The following is a 26,479-nucleotide window of genomic DNA, read 5'->3' as shown; positions in this document are numbered from 1 at the left end:
AGTACGAGTGAGCGAATGTCACAGTCGTTGCTGAGCTTATTAAAATTTCGGTGGTGTTAAAAATGAAAAATAAACATTCCATTGAGCTTTAATCGGGAAAAAGTAGTCTGGAAAGCACATACTATCTTCCTTACCTACATGAACGAATTATTATATTTCATAAAGATGTCAAAAGAATATTACCGTCAAGTTCTTTACATCTCTAACATCACAAAAATCGGTCTTTTAATTCATATATAATAACATCATATCACGACTATGATTACATCTATAACAAAATACATATTATCATCTTGGCAAACGAATGAAAAAGAATAACGCGCACTCGAATGTCCATGTAAATATTAAAATCGGCGTTTTAATTCATAAATAATCAAAGTACAAAATAAAATTACGCCAAAAAATACTTAATGCTTAAAATACTTACAATACTATAGCAAATTACTTATCATCTCGACAAACGAATGAAATACAAAAGTTTAACTCGCACACGAATGCCCAGATCAACGTTGAAATCAGTTATTTAATTCACACATAATAAAATGATATCACGGCGCCGATAACAAAAATAATAAAATACAGTACATATAATACTGACATATTTACTACAAAAAACTCATCATCTCGACGACCGAACGAAAAAAACAGTTTAACTCGGACTCGAATGGCCATGTAAACATTGAAATCAGCGATTTAATTCACAAATAATAAAATTATATCGCGACGCCGATAATAAAAATAATAAAACATATATAATCTCGACATATTCATGGCAAAAAACTTACCATCTCGACAAACGAACGAAAAAAACAGTTTAACCCGCACTCGAATGGCCATGTAAACATTGAAATCAGCGATTTAATTCACAAATAATAAAATTATATCCCGACGCCAATAATAACAATAATAAAATATATATAATTTAGACATATTTACAACAAAAAAACTCATCACCTCGACGAACGAACGAAAAAAACCATTTAACTCTGACTCGAATGGCCATGTAAACAGATGGCCTACACAGCTCGTAGTTGAAGCCATGGTCGTTTAAGAGGAGAGAGTAAAGCAAACCACGCCCTTATGCTCTCCGTCTATACGGTTACTATTTGATTGCAGCGCTCGTCTCCGAGATATGCTCTCAGCGGGATTATAGGCCTACGTGTATGTGATTGCAACAGTGAGTATTGGAATCATTTGAGATTTTGTGGAGTTAAATTACGTCCCTATCGAGCGGGTGCTCCCTTTTTGACAAGTTACGTAGGTTAATGTTCGTGCGACTCGTATATTTTTTTTTTTTTGGGGGGGGGGGAGGGTACGTATGCCCACGAGCTTGGCATAGGCATATATACCCGTAAACAAACGTCTGTCTGTTCTAACTTACATGTTAATGTCTATGTGTCTGCCTGTCATCTCTTTGTCATTTTGCCTCAAGAATGTCACTTGTGGTCGTCAATTTTTCGAGGGTACTTTGGTACATTCGGCCCACAGGCGTACCCTAAGCTTATGCCCATATGCCAAGGTACGCTAGGCTAGCGTAGGGCTATATCTCTTTTACCTTACGCTTTATGTTTGAGCGTCTGCTATCTCTTTGTCAGTCTGCCCTAAGAATGTCATTTGTGGACGTTTGACGGGTGGGGGGGGGTACACCAGGCTAGGCAAATACCCATATGCCGGGGTATGCTAGTCTACCTCCCTTTTGGTTAATATTTTACGTTTAAATAATTGAAATCTTTTTGTTATTTTACCTTAAGAATGTTCCCTTGTTTAGGCCTGTTTTTTTCCTGGGCAGAGCTTACACCTATAGGGTATCTGTGGTGCAGCATAGCCTATGGTAGTTAAAGAGCCCGCGCAGGCTTAGGCTACCATAGGCTACGCTGTGCTCAGAGCTTATATACACCAGTTACCTAATGTCCTCGTTATACTATGCTGGTTAGATCCTAATAATCAGGCTTAGGTGTATGTAGTTATTTAAGGCCTAGGCTTTGCAGTGCTTGGAGTATATACATACACTAGTTTTGATTGCCATGCTTAGGATACAAATATTCTAATGCTTAGGCTTAGGTTAGGGTTGTCTTTTTGTTTATGTCTATGATAATGAACATCTGTTTGGTTTTCTTTCCATTTCTGTCTTTTGCTTATGATATTTACTGGTTTTCTTGATGTTTACACCTTTTGTTTATGTATAAGATATTTACCATCTTTTATTGATGTTTTTACATTCATCCTCGAGGGGCTGGTACTAAACATGGCACCTACCTTGCACATAAACTGGTATTTACTTTACTAAAGGGGCGTGGTAGAAGTCTGCGTTTCACCCAACTCTTGACCTCTGTAGTAAATACAGTATATAGCGTAGTTACACTGGGAAGGAGTGTTGTAGAAATGTGATTTTTCTACTGCATTATCATGCGTTCCAAATTTATCTGATACTGATTTTTCATGGAAAGACAATTATTGAATTTGGGACGCCCCAACCTGAGTGGTGTTTGCTCGTGTACGACTGTCAAAGCCATCGTTTTCACGAGAGTGCTAATAATTTTAAGTCATTATTCATTGTATTCTGTTCAGAGAAGTGCATTTAAAAGTCTTCTTTTGTCCCCATTTGTAATCATTGTTCTTACATAAATACAAAACATCATGGAACATGGTAAGTAGTTAATATGAAGCATGGACAGTGAGTGAATCTCCTGCTAACCTGCCACAAGGCGGCACTTTTTTCATCACCCCGTGGTTGAGTTGAGATGTTTTGTTGACTATGAAGTAGCCTTTTTTTTTTTTTTCATCTTTTTTACTCTATGTACGGTGTTTGTGTGGGTGTTTTTCTTACAGTTTGTTGCTCTGTTAGCTGGTCTCCTTTACAATTTCAAAGGGGAATTATTCCACCTTTGATACCACTGAATCCTTTCAGCATCTTCCTCCTGTACTGCCCTTTCTTCCTGCTTTCCTCTGGCTCACCATAGGGAGGATGGGGTACATGCTTTTCGATAGTGCTAACCCAGGTGTAAGTGCTGAGGTCTCCCAAGGTGTTTGTTAGTGGTTTACCAACCCCTACCCCTGCTCAGTTGGCAGCTTTTGGAGTACTACCCCTGCTCAGTTGGCAGCTTTTGGAGTACTGACAGACATTTCCATCCCTCAGTATTCTTTGCAACCCATCTTTTTTTTTGCTGTTTCTGTAAAGTAACTCAGTGCTACTGAGCCTCCTGTAATTGTTGTTTTGCTAGCCTAGTACCCTTGTGGCACTCCTCCAGTGCTGCCTCCTTCCTTGATAAGTCTTCTGTAGCAAAAAAGAGCAAAGTGAAAAAACACTGTAGCAGGGAGTGGACTATCAGCGAGTGGTGTTATCTCCCCCAATTCACTGCAATGAAGCCTATTACTCTGCCTTGTGCCAGGTCTTCTGATTTACGGCATGGACCTCTCTTCCTCAGTAGAGATGTCTGTGTTCATTGGAGCTTGAAGTTTTGCCCATTAAGACCTGTTCTGGTAGCTAAGCCTTGTCATAGCATGTTCGACATGTTGCACGACCTTTTATATCCCGCATGACTGGGAGTGCTGGGAATTCTCCTTGTTTTTGTTAATGAGTTTGGGGTGGAAGCTCAGATGATCGTGACATTGCATATAATTAAATCTAGGCTTAATTAATTTGATTATAAGGCATTTGCATTTTCTTTTTGGTTTATGAATGCTGCGGTTATATCAGTGCGACATTATTGCTCACTATTTGTTTTATACTATACTAGTGCTGGCTGAATTGTTACGTTTTCTTGTCTCTTGATAAAAAATGACCTTTTTATTATTTCCATAATATAGCAGAGATTGCTCAGTTTTAATCATCATGTTTGAAATTGTGAACTGTAGGCTGATCTTGCAATTTTATTCCAGATGAGTGGTGCTTGAAGATGGCTGCCTTATATGCTTGGGGTGCTAACAGCCATGGGCAGCTAGGTCTCGGCTTTGTCAGTGAGCAGGTTAGTCAAGTAAAAGATAAGTTTGTTGGTATACTTGAAAATAAATACAATCCTTTTGTGTGCAATTCATTCAAGAATCTTATGTGCAGAAGATAATATTTAATAGATAATTTAGGAGTGGAAAAAATTCAGTTGTAAAATGGATTATGATAAATGCTGTTTGTGATAACTTATCTCTACCCATATGACCCTCATTCTCTCTCTGCAAACCCCATTGGGGATAGTGCTATCAGTGCACCCTGTGGCATTACTGAAGGGTGTTTGCAGCATCTCTATGGTCCCTAGCTGTATCCACTTTTTAGCCTTATACTCCACCTCCATTCCCATTTCCTTTCTTCAGTCTTGCTACCCAACACCTCTCAAACTGTTACTTCTTAATGCAACTGTGGGGTTTTCTCCCAGTTCCACCTATAGATCTTGCACTGCACATTATTTCCTGTATTTTCTGGATCTCCTCATCTTGCTTTCCAACCACTCCAGCTCCCTCTTTTCACTGTCTTAATAACGAGCATATTTAGTGATTCACCTTACCCTTATTTTCTGTGACCATACAATGTATAAAACTTAATTTACTTATGACGGCCAGAAAGGTGATTTAGATTAGTGCTTTAACAGAACAGACAAAAGAAAAAAACATGTACCATGACTGTACCAGTTTGATTTGAACAAAGTCAAAGGTTACTGAGAGTACCATAAGAATATTCCTCTCCTGACTATAATTCTGAAATGCAAGAATTGTCCAGTTTCATACTTTTCTGAAAGGCTGCATAGCATCAAATGATGCATCATGACCCTGACTCCATGGCATATAGGTAGGGTCAGTGCAACTGAGGAAAGGAAATTTTTGAGGGCCATAATCTGGAATTACACTGGTTGTAGAAACTAACACTTGATACAAATATGTCCTATTATGACCTTGACCCTAAGGCATTTGAAGATCAAGGTTACAGGGGGTTGTATAAAACAATAACTTTATGATGCAAGAATTCTCTGATCAAAAGGTGTTTTCTCCGTAGGGGGGTAGTGCTGTCAGTGCACCTCATGTGGTGCACTGTAGGCATTACTTAAGGTCCTTTGCAGCATGCCTTCAGCCCATAGCTACAACTCCTTTCATTCCCTTTACTCTACCTCCTTTCATATCCTCTTTCTCCATCTTACTTTTCGCCCTTTCCTAACAATTGACTCATAGTGCAACTGCGAGGTTTTCCTCCTGTTACTTACACCTTTCAAACTTTCTCCTGTCAATTTCCGTTTCAGTGCTGAATGACCTCATAGGTCCCGGTGCTTGGCCTTTGGCCTAAATTCTATATTCAAGTCAATTCAAAAGGTGTTTTATAGCCTTCAACAAAGTTCACATAAATGAAAGTGAGTGTATGTATGTGTATGACGTCAGTCATGGGAATTAAAACGTGATATAAAATTATAATGAGTACATGGCCTTGAGGAGTGTGGAACAATTGAGTGCAAGATTTTTTTGCCTTTACTCTGAAGCATTCTCAAACAAACTGCTGTATTCTGTACATAGAATGCAAAACAAGATTGAGTACAGTTATGTAAAACCATTTAATGCCTACAAAGCTTATTGCATTTGAAGGTAAACTTCAGATGAGGAACAGCTGTCCTCAACTAACCTACGTACTGGATTAACAAAGCAAATGCTAAAGACATTAACAAGAGTTACAGATAATTTGTAGTTTTCCTATTAAATCTACTGTGAACAGTTAGTGTAAAATGGGATCAAAATTATATACTGTAGACCTGGACTTGGTATTTTCATTAGTTAATTTTATCAATACAGACTTGAATAGATTTCTGTAGACAATTCTATTATGTCTTGTTATTGTATTACTATGCAACCAGTTTGGTGTAAGAAGAGCATTATTCATTTAGGCCAGTGCTACCTGAATATTTATGTTAACTTATCCTGACATTTAATTCCTTACTCACCAGGCCCAAATAAAATGCACAACACACACACACACACACACATGGGATTTAGTAAACAACGTTGCTACTCTATCAAGGACAAGTTATTATACTCATGTCTTTTACAGTGGCGTTGTACAAAAAGATTATATTTTACATTGAATACTTTCAACATTCATTTGATGGCTCAAATTCGATGAAATGACATAAACAATGAGTAATTTCAGGTCATTTTTCTTACTGTCGCCTGTCTTATAAACTGTCTCTGCAGCTATATTGCAATAGTTATCCAAAATATGCGCTGGCTAACAGAAGACTGTACCTATTTTTCTAATTTTCTACCATTCATTATTCAGGAATTCAGGACTGACAACACGTAATACTTGCAAGAGCCTTGAGGAGAATACATTGATTTTTATGTTAACATAATATTCATAAGCTCAAACATTTGTTGCTCTTCTACCATCATTGCCCACACCGCTGTGTGACACAAAGGGGCTCTGTGAAATTCTGCAACCCTTCTTTCTTGTACTTTGTTCCTGTGAATGACATTTAATTTTATTTTGAAAATCTAGTTTCAGCTTCAAAAGGATGACAATTGTACTACCTTTATTAGTAAATGTGACTTGTGGTACCGAATTTTTGGTGCAAATACTGAATAGACTAGAATTTGAAACATTCAGGTGCTCTGAGCGAAATGTATGGCATTATATTATGAAGATGAAAAGGTGAAATGGATGAGTAACTACCATTGCTGCATAAGAAATATTATGAATGAATAAATAACTATTTTGCTTTTTCTTTGTTTACATGGGGAACCTGATATGTTTATGTTACACCTAAACCAATAATCCTTCAACTTTCAGGTTACATTACCAACACGTGTCGAGGATCTTCCAGACAACATCAATGAGGGGAGCATTCGTATGGCAGTTGGAGGAGGTGGACATACCTTTTTGCTCACTGCTCAGGGAAGACTCTTTGGTGCTGGGTGGAATACCTGTGGACAGGTTAGTAGTATTTTATTTCGATGTTGTATGGTGTGACAGTATTTTTTACATAGAAGTTGGAAGTACATATATCCCTTGAGTAATGACAATTTGGCTTACAAATTTTGTAAGTTACGACATTCATCAATAATCAGTAACAATGTAATTTAGGTTATCATCAAAACAAATGAGTGGTTCCATTGGGGAGAGAGAGCACTGTGCAATACAAGATGTGCTTCCTTAATACTTATAGTTATGCAGGCAATGCTACTTTTCAAAACAATTTAATTAACTAAAGGAAACCCATACCCCTTTTCTCTCCAAAATTGTCTAAACATTTGTTTCTTGATGGTATGAAAAACTACCAGACTTAATAGAAAAAATTACCAGACTTAATAGAAAAAAAAAAAGATGCATCAACTCAATAAAATATTAAATGGGCTACAGATAATCCAAACTCCTATCAATAATTAGAGGGAGGATGACACAGTTGACCTCCAAATTTCATGGGTTTGTGGATTCAATTGTTCACAGAATTTTCATCAGCAGTTAAATGGAATAGAATTTTGAGCTTGGCAGAATTCACATTATGTATTAACCATACATGTGTATAATATAGGTAGCTTTTTAAAATTATTCCTGTAATCGGTACTGTTTCCTGAATTTACTAGCATATACAATATATACTCCCCATACTGTACACATACTGCAGTATCATAGTCCATTAACCATTAAGCCACTTATTTTTCAGTACCTCAGTCCCCTTGGAATGTACTTTACATTTTTTAAAGCAAAGTTTTATGATGATATTGCCACATATGCATGTTCTCTCTGTTTATACCCACTTTGTATAGCAGGTAATTTTTTTTCTTTTTCTATTCCTGTCTTTTTCTTTAAATCTTAAACTGAAAACCCTTATAGATAGAGTCAATAGACTATAAACCCAATAGGGTTCCAAAGGAAAATCAGCCAGCGGAGAGAGAGAAAAGTTACAGGAAACAGTGATGACTAAACGTAAGGGAATAGAAAATAAAACAGATACGCCTGAAATTCAGGAGATGTCACCAGAGAGCAGGGATGAATTTGCTCCTTGCTCAAATATTTGTAGATCAGGGGATTCCACAGCTGCCCTGGGCAATCTCTTCCACATTTTAGTAGTAGGCAAGATAAAAATCCAACTAAATGGAATCATCTTGCTTACAGGTTGGAGATGGAACTCAAATTCGATCCGTACCAGGATTTCAGCTTATAAGAGGACTGGAGGGGCATCACATGATTGGTGTTGCTTGTGGATGGGCCCATTCTATTGCCCTTAGTAGATCTGGACAAGTTTGGGTATGGGGATCAAATAGCCATGGCCAGTTAGGGCTTCCAAAGGATGAGGTGAGTCATTTTTCAGTTAAGTTTTGTTGTTCAAAGTTGAATGACCCTATGTGAACTCTCTCTTCTGAACTTTGATCATTAAGATGTGAGAAAATGTCATTGGAACATGGTGTGAGTAATATTTTCATAAATCCTGCACTCACCCAAAATTATTTGTTGGTTAGTTCCTATACTGTCAATCTATGACTTTGTTTTAACTCTTAGCATTAAGTTATTCTTTTTGTTTTTGTACTTTTGAAATCAGTTTAGTTAACACCAAGAAGTGCCTGGTAGGAGGGTAGTGCTGTCAGTGCACCTCATGCCGTGCACCATAGGCATTACTGGAGGTTGTTTGCGGTATCCCTTTGGCCCCTGGCTGCAACCCCTTTCATTCCATTTTCTGCACCTCCGTTCATATTCTCTTTCTTTCATCTTACTTTCCACCCTGACAGTTGTTTCAGAGTGCAACTGTGAGTTTTTCCTCCATAACACCTTTAAAACCTTTTTTACTCACAATTTCTCTTTCAGCACTGAATGACCTCATAGGTCCCAGTGCTTGGCCTTTGGCCTTAATTTTATATTCCAATCCGTTCCTCTCGGCCATGCATAACTGAATATTTATATCGATTTGTCTTGTCACTGAATTCCTAAATTGTCTGACCCCAACAAAATTGTTTATGTCATATAGAATGTTGAAAATGTAGAAATATATTTATGTAGTTATGTAGAAGTATTTATATTTATATATTTATGTAATTAGGAAAGAAATAAAAAAAATATTTTTCCACAGGTGCCTTTTTCAAGCCTTCCTATATGCTTGGATTTGACAAATGTGATTAGTATAGCTGCTGGATTGCGCCATACAGCCGTTGCAACAAGAGATGGCAGAGCATACACCTGGGGACAAGGACACAGAGGTCAACTGGGACATGTTGACAATGACGGCCATGTTGTGAAGCAGCAACCCACTCCACGAGTGATGGATCACATAGAAGGGAAGGTAATACCATGACTTCATTTCTCTAGATACTCTTTTAAAAGAATTCTAAGTTTTGGTGAAGGAGCTGTCATGAACACCAGGAATTCATGCGCTTAGTCATTTTTGTCTCTTGCTAAATGGAAAAGGCATTATGGCTGTGATAAAAGAGTTCACGCTCAGGTAATGTTGGTACCTCTTTAAGTGGAGGTACCTGTGAAATCAAAGTTTTGGATTTCAGATAAGTATTTGTTTGGGGAATTGGGGAACAGGACTACTAGCAGGTTATGTAGCTGGTCCTTCAACAGTGGTTTGCTCTGCTCTGAGGTCTCAGAATAAAAAAAAATCTGTAGGTAAAGGTTTCAAGTTAAAGTTTACTCATTTATGTTTTGTTTTAGGTGTGCAGTGTTGCCTGTGGGCAGAACACTACGTATGCCCTGACATCAGAAGGCCATGTGTTGGCATGGGGAGATAATAAGTGGGGACAGTTGGCACATGATCCTAGGTAATATATTTTTAACTGTTGTTGTCAAGTTTTTAATATGATTTATGATTTACAAATGATAATTTCATTATCACTGTGTAGTGTGCAGCTTGAGTTCATGTTTTGCATGTGAGTTTGTCAATATTTATGAAGTTTTATGTGTGAAACATAATTAAAAGTATTGAAATACTGTTAAATTTCAAAGAGACTAGTGATAATTTAGTCTTTTCATAGTAACAAATCAATATTTATTTTATTGTTTTTGAGTACATTGACCACTGTGTCCTTTACTAAATTTTCATCGGCTTAATTCTTCTGTTACAGATTGCAAATTTTTAAGATTTAATTTTACACATATGACTTACCTGATAGTCATAATAGCTGTCGTCTCTGACGTCTCCGGCAGAAATTAAAAAATTCAAGCGGCAGCGTTGATAGTTAGGTCACGTGATACCCCTTCCCTGGCCTCCTACAGGGGAGTGAGTGGAACTACCCACCAATACAGTCAGATGTTTTCTGCCGATTTAACCGTAACACGGTTGAATTTTTGCTCCGGTAGGAATTCGTTTTCTCTGAGGATGTCATCCGGTTTGCTTTGGAATCTTGGTGATGTACTCAGTTGAGCAGTTGTTTTGATAGTTGTTAATTATAAATAGTTTTTGATAATTTAGCTATTTTTTGGGATATTCAGTCTGGGATGTCGGACACGGGTTCGAGTCAGGCTAGGTATTGCAGCAAAGGCTGTAAACTAGACTAGTAACAGCTAGACTGGACCCGCATTCTGTATGTGTTATTTGTAGAGGGCAAGTCTGTACTTCATCTCTAACATGTGTAGAATGCAATAGTATGACTGAGAAGCAGTGGAAGGATTTAGCTAGCTATCTCAGGAAATTAGACAAGGATAAGAAGCGCAAAGCCGCTATTAGGCTTCGTCTGTCATTTCTAGAAGTAGTAATGCAGAATTTTCTTTGTCTGTTTCTAACATATGTCCGACTAATGAACCCGTTCTAACCCAGACCCTATTATCCGGAACCCAAAACTGGTGCCAGTCTTAAGGTAGAGTTAGAGAATCGTTTCTCTACTGTGATGTCGGCAATTGGAAAGTTGGGTGCTGCTTTGGAAGTAATTGCCAGTGATAAAGTGAAAAGTGTTTGTGCAGTGGAGGAGGTGGCTGTTTGGCCCCGTCGCTCTCTAGACCGAGACCTCTGTCATACTCCCCTGTATCTGGGAGGAGACAAGTCGAAAAGTCCAAGGGGAGGCGCGGGGTCTTGCTCCCGAGCAGTCGCCCCCTCAGACAGTCCTGTAGAACGCTCCCAGGATGTCATGGAATGCCATTGGAAAGGTGTTCAGAGGGAAGTGTCTCTCTTCGAGTGAGTCTAGCGAAGAGAGGTCTCGTAAGAGAGATTGGCGCCTAAAGATCAAGTAGACTGCTGAAAAGGTCTAGAGGTGTGTCTCCTGGGGAGGTTCTGAAGAAGAGAGTGTTGCAAGAGGATCCAGAGCCTAGGTGTAGTTATTGGGACTCTCCGGAGAGTTTCTCTTCCCCAGAAGTTAATAAAAGTAAAGTGAAAAGATCAGTGGAAAAAGGTAGAAAGATTGAAAGAAACTTTCTAGCAGAGGAGAAACAGGTTTCTAGTTTTCAAGCGCCTCGTTCTTTAGATCCAGACCGTCGTACGTCGATTTCTCATATTCAAGACCGTCAGGCGATGCATTCGGGGGTTCCAGATCAGCGTTCGTCTTTTTCGATGGCGCCAGACCGCCATACGCCGCATCCAGTGGCTCCTGACAACCAGGCATCGTTTTCTGGGGCTCCAGACCGCCAGGAGCTGTTTTCTTCGCCTGATAAGCGTTTTTGCCGCCGCTGGAGCAGCAAACCGCCAGGCGCCTCTTGGTGGCGCCAGATCACCATGCGCTGCATCGGGAGGCGCTAGATCGCCATGCGCCGCATCGGGCGTCGCCAGTGGCGCCAGACCGCCATGAGCCGCGTTCAATGGAGCCCAACCGTCCTGCACTCCTGCCTGTGGCGCCAGCCCATCATGCGCTTCTTCGGAATCAATAGCGCAATTAATGCGGCTGCTGTACATGTTCATGCCTTGCAGCCACCTGCGGTCTTCCTCGAATCAGGACTTGTTAACTGAGAAAGTTGAGAGACAACAGAAGGTGTTATCTTCTTTAGAAAAAGAAGATGAGAGTATTTTTAAATATTTTAATCATTCAAGAGATAATGTAGGAGAGAATCAGGATCAAGTGGAAGTTTTAGAAGTTGAGCCTGCAGTGAGGTCTGTGGCGGTTTCTCCAGTTTCTTCTAAGGAAGATTTGCCAATAAGGGAAGAAGAGGAGGAGGAGGCAGTAGAAAAGGAGAGTCCTTCTTCTGCCTATAAGCAACTTTTGAGATTTTTTGTGCAGAATTTGCAGATTTCTTCTCTCAGCAGTACCAGTTTCGCCGAATCCCAGTATGCTAAGGACACGGTAGTCATCCGTCTCTAATAACCAAGTTGGTTTTATCAATCTCCTCAAGAAAAGACTTTGAAGGGGATTGAAGAGTGGTTGGAGGAGAAGAGGCAAATTGGAAAGATGCAGTTTTGTATCCCTCCTTCTAAGCTTCTTTCAGGAAGGAGGAACTGGTACAATACTGGTGAGTGTTTTTCCTTGGGAGTGTCAGCTTTCTCACAAGGAGATTTTTCTGGAATTGTTGACTCGGCGAGGAGGTCTGCTCTTAATGCTGCAAGGTATTTTTCTCCTCTTTGGAACTGGACAGGCTCTTTAATGGTGTATTCAAGAGCTTTGAGGTTATTAGTTTCCTGGATTGGGCTTTTTGGTGCGTTGGGTAGAAAACTGAATGAACTGGATTTAGATCAAGACCAAATTGAAGACCTTTGGAGTAATGTCATGTATTGACAAAGCTGTAAGGGATGGGGCAGCAGAACTCTCCACTTCCCTTCTGTTTATGTTGTTAAAAAAGAGGATTTGTGTTGCTCTTTTTTGGCTAAAGGAGTGTCTAAAACAGAGATCTGCATTGTTATTTGCGCCTCTGGACAAAAGTTTTCTATTCCCTCAGAATTTAATTTCCGAAGTGGCGGCTTCTCTTTAACAGAAGACTCACGCATGGGATCTTCTAGCTCAGTCGACCAGTAGGCCTAGACAAGCGGGGTCTGTTACTCTAGACAACAAGTGTCTTCGTCTTCATCTAAAGATCGGTCCTTTTCGGGGCAGAGCGGCTACCAGACCGTATCCCAGAGCAAGAGGGAGAGGACGTTTTGTACCGAAAGCAATCAAGAAGTCTGAGACTGACAAGAAATGAAGTTTTAAACCTCCACACACTGTGGGAGCGAGGCTCCACAGTTTTGTAAAGATTTGGGAGAGCAAGGGGATAGATCCGTGGATTTTTCAGTTCTTTCAGAGGGCTACAAGATCCCGTTCTTAGGGATCCTCCTTGACAACGCGACCTGGCATTAGCTGCATACTCTCCAGGGTCGGACAGATTTTGTGCGTTGGAAAAGGAGGTAAAGGCGTTGCTTGGAAAAGCGAGCAATAGAAGAAGCTTGGTGTTGGATTCTCGGGTTTTACAATCGCCTGTTTGTAGTCCCAAAGGCCTCGGGAGATTGGAGGCCTGGCCTGGATGTAAGTGCATTAAATCGGTTTGTAAAGAAAGAAAGGTTTGCTATGGAGACAATTCAATCCGGGTGTTGGGATCCCTTCGAGAGGGAGATTGGATGGTCTCGATAGATATGAAAGATGCTTACTTCCATGTTCCAATCCACAGGGATTCAAGGAAGTTCCTAAGGTTTGTGTTTGGGAACAAAGTTTTTCAGTTCAGAGCCCTTTGTTTTGGCCTTTCAACGGCTCCTCAAGTCTTTATGAGAATCCCTAACCCAGTCGCAAATGGCTCCATTTGGAGGGGATAAGGATAGTTTTTTATCTGGACGACTGGCTGTTAAAAGCAGAGACGAGAGAAGTGTGTGGAGGATTTAGAGAGAACTCTGTCTCTGGCGAAAGAACTGGGGATTATTGTAAACTTTCAGTCGCAGCTAACACCATCGCAGTCCATTACTTATTTGGGGTAACAATGAACTCAGCGACTTTTCCGGGCTTCTCCGAGAGAGAATAGAGACGGCATTGATGAGAATTCAGGAGTTTTTGTTGAAAGAGAAATGTTCGGCAAACGAGTGGATGAGCCTCCTCAACGTTAAGCTTCGTTGGAGAAGTTTGTGAGGTTAGGAAGGCTTCACATGAGGCCTCTTCAGTTTTACCTAAAAGGAAGTTGGGATGGAAACTCTTCCCAGACTCGTTTGTGTTTCCAATTTCAAAAGAGATGGCTGAGGATCTGAGTTGGTGGAATTCAGTAGAGAGACTGAAAGAAGGTCTGTCTCTACACGGAAGAGCCCAGACCTGATGTTGTTCTCCGGCATTGCAGACCTAGGTTGGGGAGCAACATTGGGACAGAAAAAGGCTTCAGGTCAGTGGACAAGCATCTCAGAAGAGTTGGCATATAAAATCTGAAAGAATTGAAGCAATATTTTCAGGGCTTCAAATGCAGTCAATAGTAAGGGACAAGACAGTGATTGTTCATTCGACAATACACTGCACTGTCTTACATAAGAAAGCAAGGAGGAACGTATTCTTTCTCCCTTTACAAGAAAGCAAAGGATCTGTGGTTATGGACGGAAGAAAGGAAGGTAGACATATTGACTCGCTTCATTCAAGGGAAGCTGAATGTCAGGCGGATGGATTGAGCAGGGAGGAACCAAGTACTTCCTACGGAGGGACGCTGAACGCCCAAATTTGTTGTCAGAGGCTTTGGGCGATTTGGGGAGAACCAGATAGATCTGTTTGCGACGAAAAATCACCGTCTTCCCGTGTTCTGCTCTCCAGTGGGACGAAAGAGCCTGGGAATAGACGCAATGTTAATGAGCTGGTCTCATCTGGAGGTTTACGATTTCCCCATTCAAGATTTTAGGGCAAGTGTTGGCAAAGTTCAGGGAACAAGCAGATTGCAGAATGACACTAATAGCACCTTTCTGGCGGTGAGGGATTGGTTTCCGGACCTTTTAGATTTACATGATGGATTTTCCAAGAATATTGCCAGAGAGGATAGATCTACTCAAGCAGCCAAATTCAAAGGTGATCCAAGAATCTGTCCGCTCTACATCTGACAGGATTCAGACTGTCGAGAATCCCTTAGACAAAGGATTTTCGCGAAAGGTTGCTGAGGCAATTGCAAGACCAAGGAGAGTCTCTTCAGAAAAATTGTATCAGTCCAAGTGGTCTATTTTTAGAGATTGGTGCAAGCAGAATGGAATCTCTTCTACAAAACCTCTGTTTTGGAGATAGCAGAATTTTTGTTATTCCTGAATAGGATCAAGAAGTTCTTGTCCTAAACCATTAAAGGCCTCCAGAGGACGAAAGACATTAGAGGTCCAACGCAAATTTAGGGTGTCTGCAAAGGATCCGGCGGCCCATGTCTAAGAAATGCTTTTCTTTCTCAGAAAATTATTATGGACTCACACTCTGAATTGGATCCCGATCGTTGTAAAGTGCTTAAAGTGAAAGCCCATGAGGTTAGAGCGGTGGCTATGTCTTTGGCATACCGGAAAATTTGTCATTAGACAATATTTTGCAGGCTACCTTTGAGGTGTAACTCAGTGTTCGCCATGCAATACTTAAGAGAAATTGAAACAGTTTTTGAAAATTGCTCAACGTTGGGGTCCGTTTATGGTGACTGCACGGTTTTGGGGGGAAGGGGTATAGGAAGTCTTTCCTTCCTAATGAAACCTAATTTTTTCGTCTTGGAGATGGGTTTGTTGGTTTTGGGAAGTCTGGGACACCTACGTGTGTCTGGATGTGCCCTCTGATTATATTTAGGTGAAATTGGGTTTATATATTTAGTGGTGATACCCATATGGTGAAGGTTGTTGATGATGCTAAAGCCCAGAGCAGGCACTTTTAGTATCTATTATGCATGATAGTCCACGGTTCCTCAACTACATATAGCTCTCATGCACTCGGCAAATCAGGTCTATATACCTTGTCGCAGCATTGAGGATAGCAATGAAAAAAAAGGCAGTACCAATGACTTCAGCTACCTCAGAAGGTAAGAACTACCGATTCTTTTTGAATCTTGACATATATTTACATTGTTTAGTGTGTTGCCTGCCATGAACCCACCGCCTATAATGTGCCAATCAGCTATGATGACTGTCAGGTAAGTCATATGTGTAAAAATGTCATTTTTATAATAAAGTAAAATTTTACACATACTTACCTGATAGTCATACAAAACCACCCTCCTCCCCAATCAGGGCAAGGGTAGCATAAAACATCTGACTGTACTGGTGGGTAGTTCCACCACTCCCTGTAGGGGCCAGGGAAGGGGTATCACGTGATCTAACTTATCGACGCTGCCGGCAATTTTTGAATTTCTGCGGAGACGTCAGAGACGACAGCTATTATGACTATCAGGTAAGTATGTGTAAAATTTTATTTTATTATAAAAATGACATATTCAGTGTTTCTAGAAGGAATAATATTTATAAATGGCAACATTTATACTTTAGATTGCTTCTTGGTTTAGTCTATGCGGACTATTTTTCGAAAAATAATTATTCGAAAAACAATTATTGAACAATTGTTCAAAATTCAATTATTCAAAACAATTGTTAGAATGTGTAATTGTTCGAAATTCTACAACTGATCGACTATAAGATATTCAATAAGCAATTCATCAAATGAATATTATTGAACAAGTAGTTCTCCCGATAAACAACTCAATTGCATTGTTTGTTTTTAAAAACATTTTTAAAATGCCAAAAAACTTGTTTTTAAAATAAACCACCGCAAAACTTTAGTGTTATTTTGGATGTTTTCCTATCTAGGAAGGAAATCTCTTAGACTTTATGATGGCTGAATTCAAGTTAAGAGTGAAAAGGAAAACCAATGTTATTAGTGGATGGACATTTATTTTTAAAGACAAGAAATACAAGATAAAATATTGGAAGTGCCATAAATTTTCAAAGTTACTGTAAATGTCGTGCTATAACAGTAAACGAAGATGTTACTATTTCTAAAGAACATAATCATTCCAGCTGATCCAGCTGATATAGAAGTGCTGAAATTTATGGAAAAAGTTAAAGACGACGCAAAGCATACACGTGACTCCCTCATTATATAATTTCAACCGCAGCTTCAAATCTTACTAATATGGAGCTCATGATTTTAACTGTAAACAGTATTAAGCGTTGATTAGAAAGGTTCGCGCGAAAGAAAATTGTGGACTATCAACACAAGTGATAGGATGGATATAGTGTTTTCAATCGAATATATGAAGACATTCAAGAATGACGATTTTCTTCTTTTTGACTCAGGCATGGAGGAAGAGAGAATATTAATATTTTCCACACACGCAAATCTTGATATTTTAACTTCGTGTCAGCATTTGTTCTGCGATGTTACTTTCAAACTAAACCGACACTGTTTGAACAACTTTATACTATACATGGCTCAAAGAATGGGTTTTGCATCGCTTTGGTTTCGTTGCCTAATAAAAAAAACAAACTTACGTTAGATTTTGAAGCCGTCAAAGAATTGACACTAATATCAAATATTGATTCAATCACTACTGATTTTTGAATAGGCCATGATAAATGCTTCAAGAATGAATTTTCCTCAGTCAAAAGCTTAATGGTGGTTTTTTCCATCTATGTCAATGTTTATATAGAAAAGTATGCAATGTTGGTCTAAAATAAAATGATACTGACGAGAGTTTTCAATGAAAATTCAATGCTATTAGCACTGGCATTTATACCAGAAGAAAGCGTTTATGAAACTTTTGAACAGTTAGCAGAACAGGAGCTATCTTCACCCGAATTACTTCCGGTACTAGATTACTGAAGATACGTGGCTTGGCCCAGGTAGACGTAATATGCGCCCGTGCACCTTTGTTTGCTATAAATATTTGGTCTTGCTTTGAAAGAGTTAACAGAATGATTCCCAAAACCAATAACTTGATTGAGGGTTGGCATGAGCATTTTTCTCAGCAAGTAAAACTGCCACCCATCATTATGGAAATTCATCTCACCAGAAAAGAGAAATAGTCTCTCACTGAAATTAAAATTGCAAAATTAAATAGAGTGAAGGATGTGAGAGAAGCCCTGAAATATAAAGAAAGCAAAACGCCTCAAGAAAAATAGTGATAGCTTTGAAGAATATGAAGACGTGATCAAGTATCTTCATACAATAGCCCATAATTTAAGGCTGTAATAAAATAAACTGATCCTTTATATTGGTAGTATTTTAAATTGCTTTTAAAATATTTATGTTTTGTCGTTATGCGCAAAGACATGTAAATAAAACTTTAATTATTTTAAAATATTTGTTAAATTGCTTTTAAATTGCTTTTAAAAAATTTTTTGTATTTGTCATTAATGTGCAAAGACATGTAAATAAACTTTTAATTATTTTTAAATATTGTTAATAATAACATTAACCTATTTTCATTTAGGTTAGGTGAGCATGCTTATGAATTCTTAGAAATGAACTTTAAAAAACAAACAATGCAATTGAGTTTTTTCTCCTATAACTACTCATTCGAACAATATTCATTTCAAGAACTGCTTATTCAATATCTTGTAATTCAATCAGTTGTGAATTCGAACAATTACACATTCTAACAATTGCTTTCGAATAATTGAATTTCGAACAATTGTCCTTCGAATAATTGTTTTTCGAATAATAGTCACCAAATCGCTTGGTTTACCAGTCATGTAAATTTTTCTCTTTCTTTTCAGAAATGTATCTTATTTTACTTGCCCCTTGACAATCCCTCACAATTACTTTGGTGGTGAACGTGTATTATGGCTACGAGCAGGCTGGACCCATTGTGTCGTCGGTGTTGCATCTGGGGCAGTTTACATATGGGGAAGAGCAGACTATGGGCAGCTAGGACCTTTGGAGGAAGAAGGAGAAGATTCAAGCTCTGACACAGCAGCCAATGAGCTCCTTCACCAGAGGTGTAGGTTAGTATAGTCATGTTTTCTTCATGTCAGCATACTATTTATGCTAAGGTTTATTTATTCAGACTTATGATGTTAGTGTCTGAGTTCTTCCCATTGAAGACTTCTTGAATGATTGCACATACGTGAAAATTTTTGTCAGCTATGATACATCATATGGCATTTATCGCTCATCAAAACTACAATCTTGAGGCCAAAGGGAGTTAGTAACACTACTGGAAACTAGTTAATACTATTGTTTGCTTTGAGAACTTTGCTTTGTCATGAAATTTCTGCAAGTCAGTTCATGATATTTTACTAAATGACTCACCTCAACTATAAGAAATCATTAAGTACTGTACTGTAGCACCTCAACTTGACAGATGCTTGTGGGTCTATTAACAAAATCCTTATATTGTAGTCTGCGCTTAAATACATTCTAGATATCTCATAGCTAATAGCATTTCCATGTAGTTCCTCACCTACACTAACCTGAACTTTACACTTAACATTGTTTAAGATTTATGTATCAATGTACAGTATCACATCTAAAATGGCAGTGTAGGAAAAATAAACATAATAATGTAGGTGATAAGTACAGAAGTCTGCTAAGTTGAGGTTCATACACTTTTTGACATAAATTATATGATAGTTTGCAAGAAATAGGAAACTTATAGAATCTCAACACTCAGTGATTAAGGGAACTTAAGAGAGATAATCAAGTAATTTGAGTTTTGTGTTTTGTGGTATTTATGCCTTTGTGAGGCTTGTAAGGGAATATATTCTGAAGACCTTTTTGTAAAACATTCCAAAATAAATGCTTATTGTTAGAAAAGACAAAAATATATAGAGTAAGTGCTTATTATTGGAGAGTTTTAAAGCAGTGTAAAAGCTTTGCTGATAGTTAGCTTGTTTTTAGAGTAAAGTGTGTATAGTTAACAGTATTTTTGAACTGTAGGCTTACTTTAATCTTGTAGGCTATATTTTTATCCATAGTGGGCGTTATTAATCTGCTTCTCTGGATTACAGATTCATACCCAAAAATTTAACCATCAACAAACAGATCCAAGGCATTGTTTGTGGATCAGAACATAACTTAGCCATAACGAGTAATGCCGAAGGAGGCATCTCTCTCTTCACTTGGGGATGGAATGAACACGGCAGTTGTGGTGATGGGACAACTATAAACATTTATCGTCCTGCAAAGGTGGCCATCCCTGGCACTTTGCAAATGGTTGGGGCTGGCTCTGGACACTCATTTGCTGTTGTAAAGCTTTTTTAAAACATTTCTAAGTAAGGACAATTATATGTGAAGTGATTTACTTATATAATTTACATGTGATGATGAAAAGTATTTTAAAGCAGAAGCCTTGATCCCCCCTCCCCTCTCGAGTCTAAAGATAATTTTATTTGAACTATAGTGCCATTGTTGCTGTGTGATGCCTTGTGAATGGAAAAATTTGATATTTGTATAGTTTGTGGACAGTTGAAATAATGACTACAGGTACAGCAAGGAGTGTTAGCTCAATGACGTGAGAAATACACTTTGCTAGGTACTTTTAACTGGGCTAGAGTATGAAATTCATTATTTTTTCATGTAGTGATTTAATGCTGTAGAAGTTTTATACTCATTATTTTGTTTTTATATTTGGGGTGCAAGTTAGGTATTGCATTTATTGCACTCCTTGGAGTTTTCTGACAAAATTTAGAGGGAACTTCACTGTTCTCTTTGTAAGATTTTTAAATATTATGTTTAATATGTCAGTACGAACCATAGCTTTACGTGTGTCTTTCTTGTTATTGGGTCCTGGGAGTAAGGCCAGTGCCAAAAGAGTTGTAACAGAAGGGTAAGCAAGTAGTTCACATGTGCTGGAAGGCAGCACAGTTGGGAAATCCTTCACTGACTCCCTGGTCTTTGGTTGAGTAAAATATAGTTGCATATTGGAGTTTCATTTTGTAGGTTACACATCTGTATCAAAGTTATTTTCAAGATACAGTAATTTGGGAGTAGTCAGGGTTGGTTGCAGGTTTCATTATGAGTTTTGAATTCAGTGGTGTTAGTCCTCTACAACGCTACATACAAATTACTAAACTAGTCTTCTTTTTATGTTAGGCTTTTTCTTGCACATTGAACTAGTCTAAGGCTTTTCTTACACATTGAACTTGTCTGTCTATGGAGTTCAACCATGACAAATCCTTAGTTTTACAAAGCATGAGAGTATTTTTACATGCAACAAGAGGTTGTGCTTGAATGGAATTTCTCTCTATAATCATTACCATGCACTAATTGTTGTCACAAACCTCTTAACACCTAACTTCTGAGTTCTCTTGAAGACTCTGAGCATTTATTTTTCAGATCAGTATTGATTTTGTCAATTTCAGTAGTCCTGGCAGCAGTTTCTATCCTCTGACTCTAGTCCTGATAATGGTTACTGGGTGGATGACCAATCATGAACTGTCTGGGCTCAGGATTTTGCAAAGCTAACAAGACGAGAGTAGTCTTTATGTTGGTTACATTTTGACGCTGAAAAGTTCATGACAACAGTAGTTATGTACATCATCATTTCAGTGTCAGAAAAAGTGATGCCCAGTCCAGATTTGATGATGGAAGGATGACCACAGTCAGGGGAACTTTGCTGGTGCCAGATGCGAGGTTGTATGTTGGTACAATGTTCTAGCCAACATACTACCAAAATTAAGAGGTACAAGTCAACTACAGTACTCACTTAGCTTTTTAATCTTTGTGACCTGTTGCCATTCACCTAAGACTTGTAAGGTCTGTTGCAAATCTCTTTAATAGTCTTAGCAATATAAGTAACAAAGGTGCATGGTGATCACTTATCTGATTAACTAAACGCAGTGTTGAAAAAATCCCGATCAAGAGATCAGTGACACAGAACAAACCGCATGCCATTCACTGGTGTTCACTTGTCCAGGTATTCATAAACTTGATTTTAACTCGGCTTTTATGATTGGCACTTTCTGCCACTGACTAGTGGATTTAGGATGACCAGCTGTTTCTCACATTAGGCTCATTTCAAGGTTTGTTGTTAGGTAAAATAATGGTTTTTTCCTATGGCGTGGCATGGGGCATTAACGCTCTGTTCAACTCTTTCACACTGGCTCAGAATTAGCATAAGTGTTTAAGCTCCCCTGGTAGCATTAAAATTGACTAAAAATTTAACTGGACCTCATAAATGGGTGAATGCAACATCAAAGGAAGTGGCTCCTTTGTTTACAGGGTAATAATAGATTACAAATAAAACAGCCAAAAAGGATGTAGCAGTCAATGACTGCAATAGATGAACATAGTGAATTATGTCACGACAAGGATTAGACAACAATGGTCAAAAGGACAATGAACAAGAATTCTTGAGATGACTTACCAAGCACAATAACGGTACTTTCAAGATGAACAACAACGAAAAATGAAAATGAAATTGTTGATGACCAATTCAGATTATTGTAGAGGAAAATGATTACCTCAGCAACTTGTCAAAAGATTATGAATTACAGAAGTTTGTATATCAATAAATGATGGCACTGTATATTGTGAAATAGCTGAAAAAACTGTTTGTGTTGGGGAACTGTATATTGAAGAACAGTTTACACATTAATTTCATCCTTGGAAGCTAACACCATTGTACAAAACTGTATTTGTCTCCCTCCCCAGGCTCAAAATTCTCATTAGGAACTTTCAAAGCACCTGACTATTATAGAGGAACTTTCTCCATAGCTTATTAATCTCACAAGACATTCCTTCATTCTTTTGGCCTTGCTGTGGTTTCCAAAAGAACGTTTATCTTGAAGATAGTCTTCTTAACCACTTTTTCCTTGTTGAGAAGCTAAGATTTTACATTCATGTGAAGTCATACTAACCTTCATCATCATTCACTTCGTGTGATGATGTGGCTGACTTTGTAATTAAATGAACCTGACCTGTCTTCAGTCCTGGACTTTAAGGAGAGGCTTCAGGGTACATGGAGACATTACTAATAGTACATAGTTTAAGACCGGAGACATAATTATTACAAAGTAGTTTACAACCATTGAGTTACAATCATTAACTCGTATAGGACTGGCCTGAAAGGTTGCCTCTAAAGATATTAAAATTTTATCTAAAAACATTCAGTTATTCAAACATTTGATAACTGTGAAATTTGAAAATAGAGTCTGTCAGTAGTTCCTTAATTATTATCAAAACCTGACATTTGCTATTAGTTAAGGCTTGGTTGATGTCTGTGTCTGATAGTTAACCATATGGTATGGTTTCCCTACTAACCAGGGCTGTAAAACATTAAAATGTTACAGAAGTTGAAAAAATATACTGGAATTTCCAAGACTGACAAGGTTTGAACAAGCAAGCAGCAGAACAAGGATCAGCAGGAGAACTGAGGAATCATGAAAAAATGAGCAAAGCTAAAGGCCTGGAACAGACAGGAATTCAGGCAGAAAGTGCCCAAGACAGACAGTGGAAAGAACTGAAGTCACATCTATCCCTGTAGAGGGAAAATCTGACATTGAAACAAATGATGAAGAAAGGTTACAGCTGGCTTAGGATACAAAGGATCTAATATAACCTGAAGTGTCATGCAAATATTCCCTTGAATAATTTCTCGACCAGATCACTCATGGTTTTACAACTTCAAATTTTTTCATATTACATACAGATAATGTTGCACAGACACCAGTGTCATGGATGGACATTATTTGCTGATAGTGTAATGAGGGCTTGCACAAGCCCCTTGGAGGTATGCACTTGGTGCTGCAGGTATTTTATATTTAACATTCCATGCACAATTTTCTTATAGATAATTGTGACACCAAATGTACTGTGATTGTTATATAATATATATGATCACAAGACTAATCAAGTAAAGCCAATCCTGTATATATGATTGTGAGTCAACATACTCATTCAAGGGTCAACCAGCAGGAAAACTTTGAACCTCAGTTCCCCATGTCTTTACTGTGCAGCTTGACACAGAAAAACTGTGATTGTGTTCTGGATAGGAATGTGTCAGTTTCATACACATTCACAGCATATGTAAAGTCCTGTACAAATCATAATTTTATACTTCAGTGTCTCCTCCTCATCTCTGTCAGAGTTAATATTGCTCGTTGGAATTGTTTGGTGATATGTAAAATTCACATAGTAGTACATTCACTTTACACCTGCAGTAAGCTACACTACTAGGGAACTACCTTGTTACCTTTTAATTCCAAATATAGATTAATAAGAGTTTTGTAAATGAGTGTTAACATGAAAGGCATACATGAACCTATGGTTTATATACTGTGAAATACTAAAGTTGTTTGAGGATTTTCATACATTCATGAGACTGTGACTTAAAACAAATGACTTAGGATTCCCTTCACTACAGCAGCTATTTTATTTTAATAAAATATTTTCCTTTAAAGTTCAGTATTGCCAAAATACTATAGCTAGTTCATAGATATATTTTGTTAATTCTTGCCCCATTCTTCTGGTTTCTTTCTCATCATACCAGCCTCTTTTCCATCCGCTGTGCATTGCTAGTTATGTTACTATCAGGCCCATAAATATTAAGGTCTTTTAACTTAGGATCTGAACTGATTTATCTAGTTGGTAATTTAAGATCCTAAGTAATTGAAAGTAGATACAGTACAGAGATTCTTATAATTTTATATTTTAATTCCACTAGTTGCCATTACTGTGGCCCATTTTGGTATAATAATGTACTGTAGTTTTAGGGGTTTTGTAAAATTTGTGCAAGGATTGTAATTTCAAGGACCATGACAAACTTAGTTTGAAAATCCATTATTCCAAATTAGACTAATTTTTCTGATTGATTGCCCAACAATACCAGTTCTCTGTTACAGTGTTTCTGCTTTGCTGTCCTGCACAGGACTATTGTATTTGGCCTAGAACTTGTACTGTTGAACTCATTGGTAATCATGTTTCTTCTCGTATACTCTTATGCTTCTAATTCCTTTTAGGACTCTAGTTTGTATGAAAATGATACATAATGAAACTATGGTAATTGAAAAAATGAAAGCACTGTAATACAATGTATGTCACACGTTTCTTTCGTGCATTTTCCCTGTCACAGTATTACTTCTGGATTGTTAGCTATTAAGTTCAAAAGAGAGGTATAATATATTGAAATACGGAAGCAAACAGTTTGTGATATACCAAAGAAAATGCTTCAAAGGTATGAAATACGTTTTTATCCTGTGTCATCAGGAATGGCTATCCTCATATGAAGATTCTCTTTACAGTAAGGAGGGATGTGTTGCAATGTAAATCATTTTTCTAATCCAAGCTCCTGCACAATGGTATTTTGAATAGCAGTCATTAAACCTGAAGGGTATGTAGTGTTTATGTCAACAGAGCTCTTGCACAAGGGTCTTTAAAATAACTGATTTGAAAACTACATTCATTTTTAGTGCGAGATTGAAAGCAGATATGATTACCCTGGCTAAGATGAAAAACTTTTATTTTCTCTCATGATTACATATGTTTAAACTACTGTACATTAACAGTTTTCCTTTGAAGTGTTAATTTCAGCACTTTGGATCCCATAGAGTTGCTTTATAAATCACTCTGTTCTGTGATTAGCCAACTTCTTTTATCACTGCAGTTGTATATTCAGGTCAGGGATTTGGTGCTGGAGGTTTTTTCTGTAGGAAAATGCTTATCTGTGGTATGTCTGTTTTATTTTATCCTGGAAAGCCAGAGCATTTATCTTTTTTTTTTTTTTCAAATAAGTACGCTTGATACATCTTGAAAGGTAATTTTAAAATAAAATCATCTTAAAGAATGCCCATATATGATTGCTCATAAATGATAATCAGAAATCTTTCTTTTAAAATACTAAAATATTGTATATGATAGTATATTTTTAACAAAGAAAATCATGCCTAAGATGTTCACCTTGTTAAAATAAATTTTATTAAGTTCAGTGTAGTTTTTAATCACTCATTTTTTTAATGGAAATTTTGGTTTTGCCACTTTGTTGTTGATGCATTGATGTGATAACTTGAATAAGCAGTTCTGCAACAGTTTAATGGCACACTGGTGAGTGTAACTTTGGCCTTTAAATTCATGTGGAGTGTTACTTGAGTGGTGTATGAACATTTGACACATTTCTGTTACCTGTTCCTTACGATGGAGTTGAACAATCTAAGTAACAGCAAAGGAAATGTTATTGTTTTTGTGTTTTAGTTAACAAGTGTTGACAAAATATTTTTGATAGGAACTATTATTTTTTATAGCTCTCATGGCTGACATCACCCAAAGGGCTCGTGTAAACTTGTAAACAAACCAGCAGCTATTAACTATTACCCATATAGATTTGCAGCATAGTTCATCCATTACTTCACATAGCGCATCAGTTGGCTTCAATGCCAAAAACTATATCAGAGTGTGAGAAATCAGACTCCAAGGTTGAATCTTGAAAAAAATGGCAGATAATACATATTAGATGTAGTCTTTATTATTGGTTTACATACCGTACTTACTGATAGAAAAGAACCCCCCCCATACTTCTCAGCAGGGAATATTCAGACAAAAATCCTTTTGTGTCTGAGCATTCACTGTTTATTCAAAATTTTAGCTGTGGTACATTTTATTCATAGAAAAAATGTACAAATTGTAAATTTTGATTTAGCTGACTATAGAGTCACCTACGCTCTGCTGCCTAGTAAGTCTCCCTACACAGCTCACAAATAGAGAATCATTACTTTGACAAAGCAAAATAATACGGTATAATAGTATGCTTATTATCATCACTTTATCACAAATTAATTTT

General features: G+C 37.8%; 1 protein-coding gene across 1 annotated transcript; it reads left to right on the top strand.

The window, feature by feature from the left end:
• The first annotated feature begins 982 nt into the window (after positions 1 to 982).
• On the top strand, positions 983 to 25,630 carry LOC136847881 (secretion-regulating guanine nucleotide exchange factor-like). Its single transcript, XM_067119887.1, has 8 exons — positions 983 to 1,177; positions 3,880 to 3,965; positions 6,758 to 6,901; positions 8,084 to 8,263; positions 9,033 to 9,242; positions 9,617 to 9,723; positions 18,483 to 18,710; positions 19,716 to 25,630. The coding sequence occupies exons 2-8, from the start codon at positions 3,897 to 3,899 to the stop codon at positions 19,966 to 19,968; spliced, it is 1,191 nt and encodes a 396-aa protein (XP_066975988.1). The 5' UTR covers positions 983 to 1,177; positions 3,880 to 3,896; the 3' UTR covers positions 19,969 to 25,630.
• Positions 25,631 to 26,479: the final 849 nt, after the last annotated feature.

This window comes from Macrobrachium rosenbergii, chromosome 17, assembly GCF_040412425.1.
Source record: "Macrobrachium rosenbergii isolate ZJJX-2024 chromosome 17, ASM4041242v1, whole genome shotgun sequence".
Lineage (NCBI taxonomy): Eukaryota > Metazoa > Arthropoda > Malacostraca > Decapoda > Palaemonidae > Macrobrachium > Macrobrachium rosenbergii.
The sequence above is the reverse complement of the archived record's forward strand: the minus strand, read 5'-3'. Positions and strand labels throughout refer to the sequence as shown.

Coding starts and splice junctions, on each gene's coding strand:
- LOC136847881 (XM_067119887.1), top strand. CDS start 3,897: ATGGCTGCCTTATATGCTTGGGGTGCTAACAGCCATGGGCAGCTAGGT. Junction 9,243..9,616: donor TGGATCACATAGAAGGGAAG/GTAATACCATGA, acceptor GTTTTGTTTTAG/GTGTGCAGTGTTGCCTGTGG. Junction 9,724..18,482: donor CAGTTGGCACATGATCCTAG/GTAATATATTTT, acceptor CTTTCTTTTCAG/AAATGTATCTTATTTTACTT.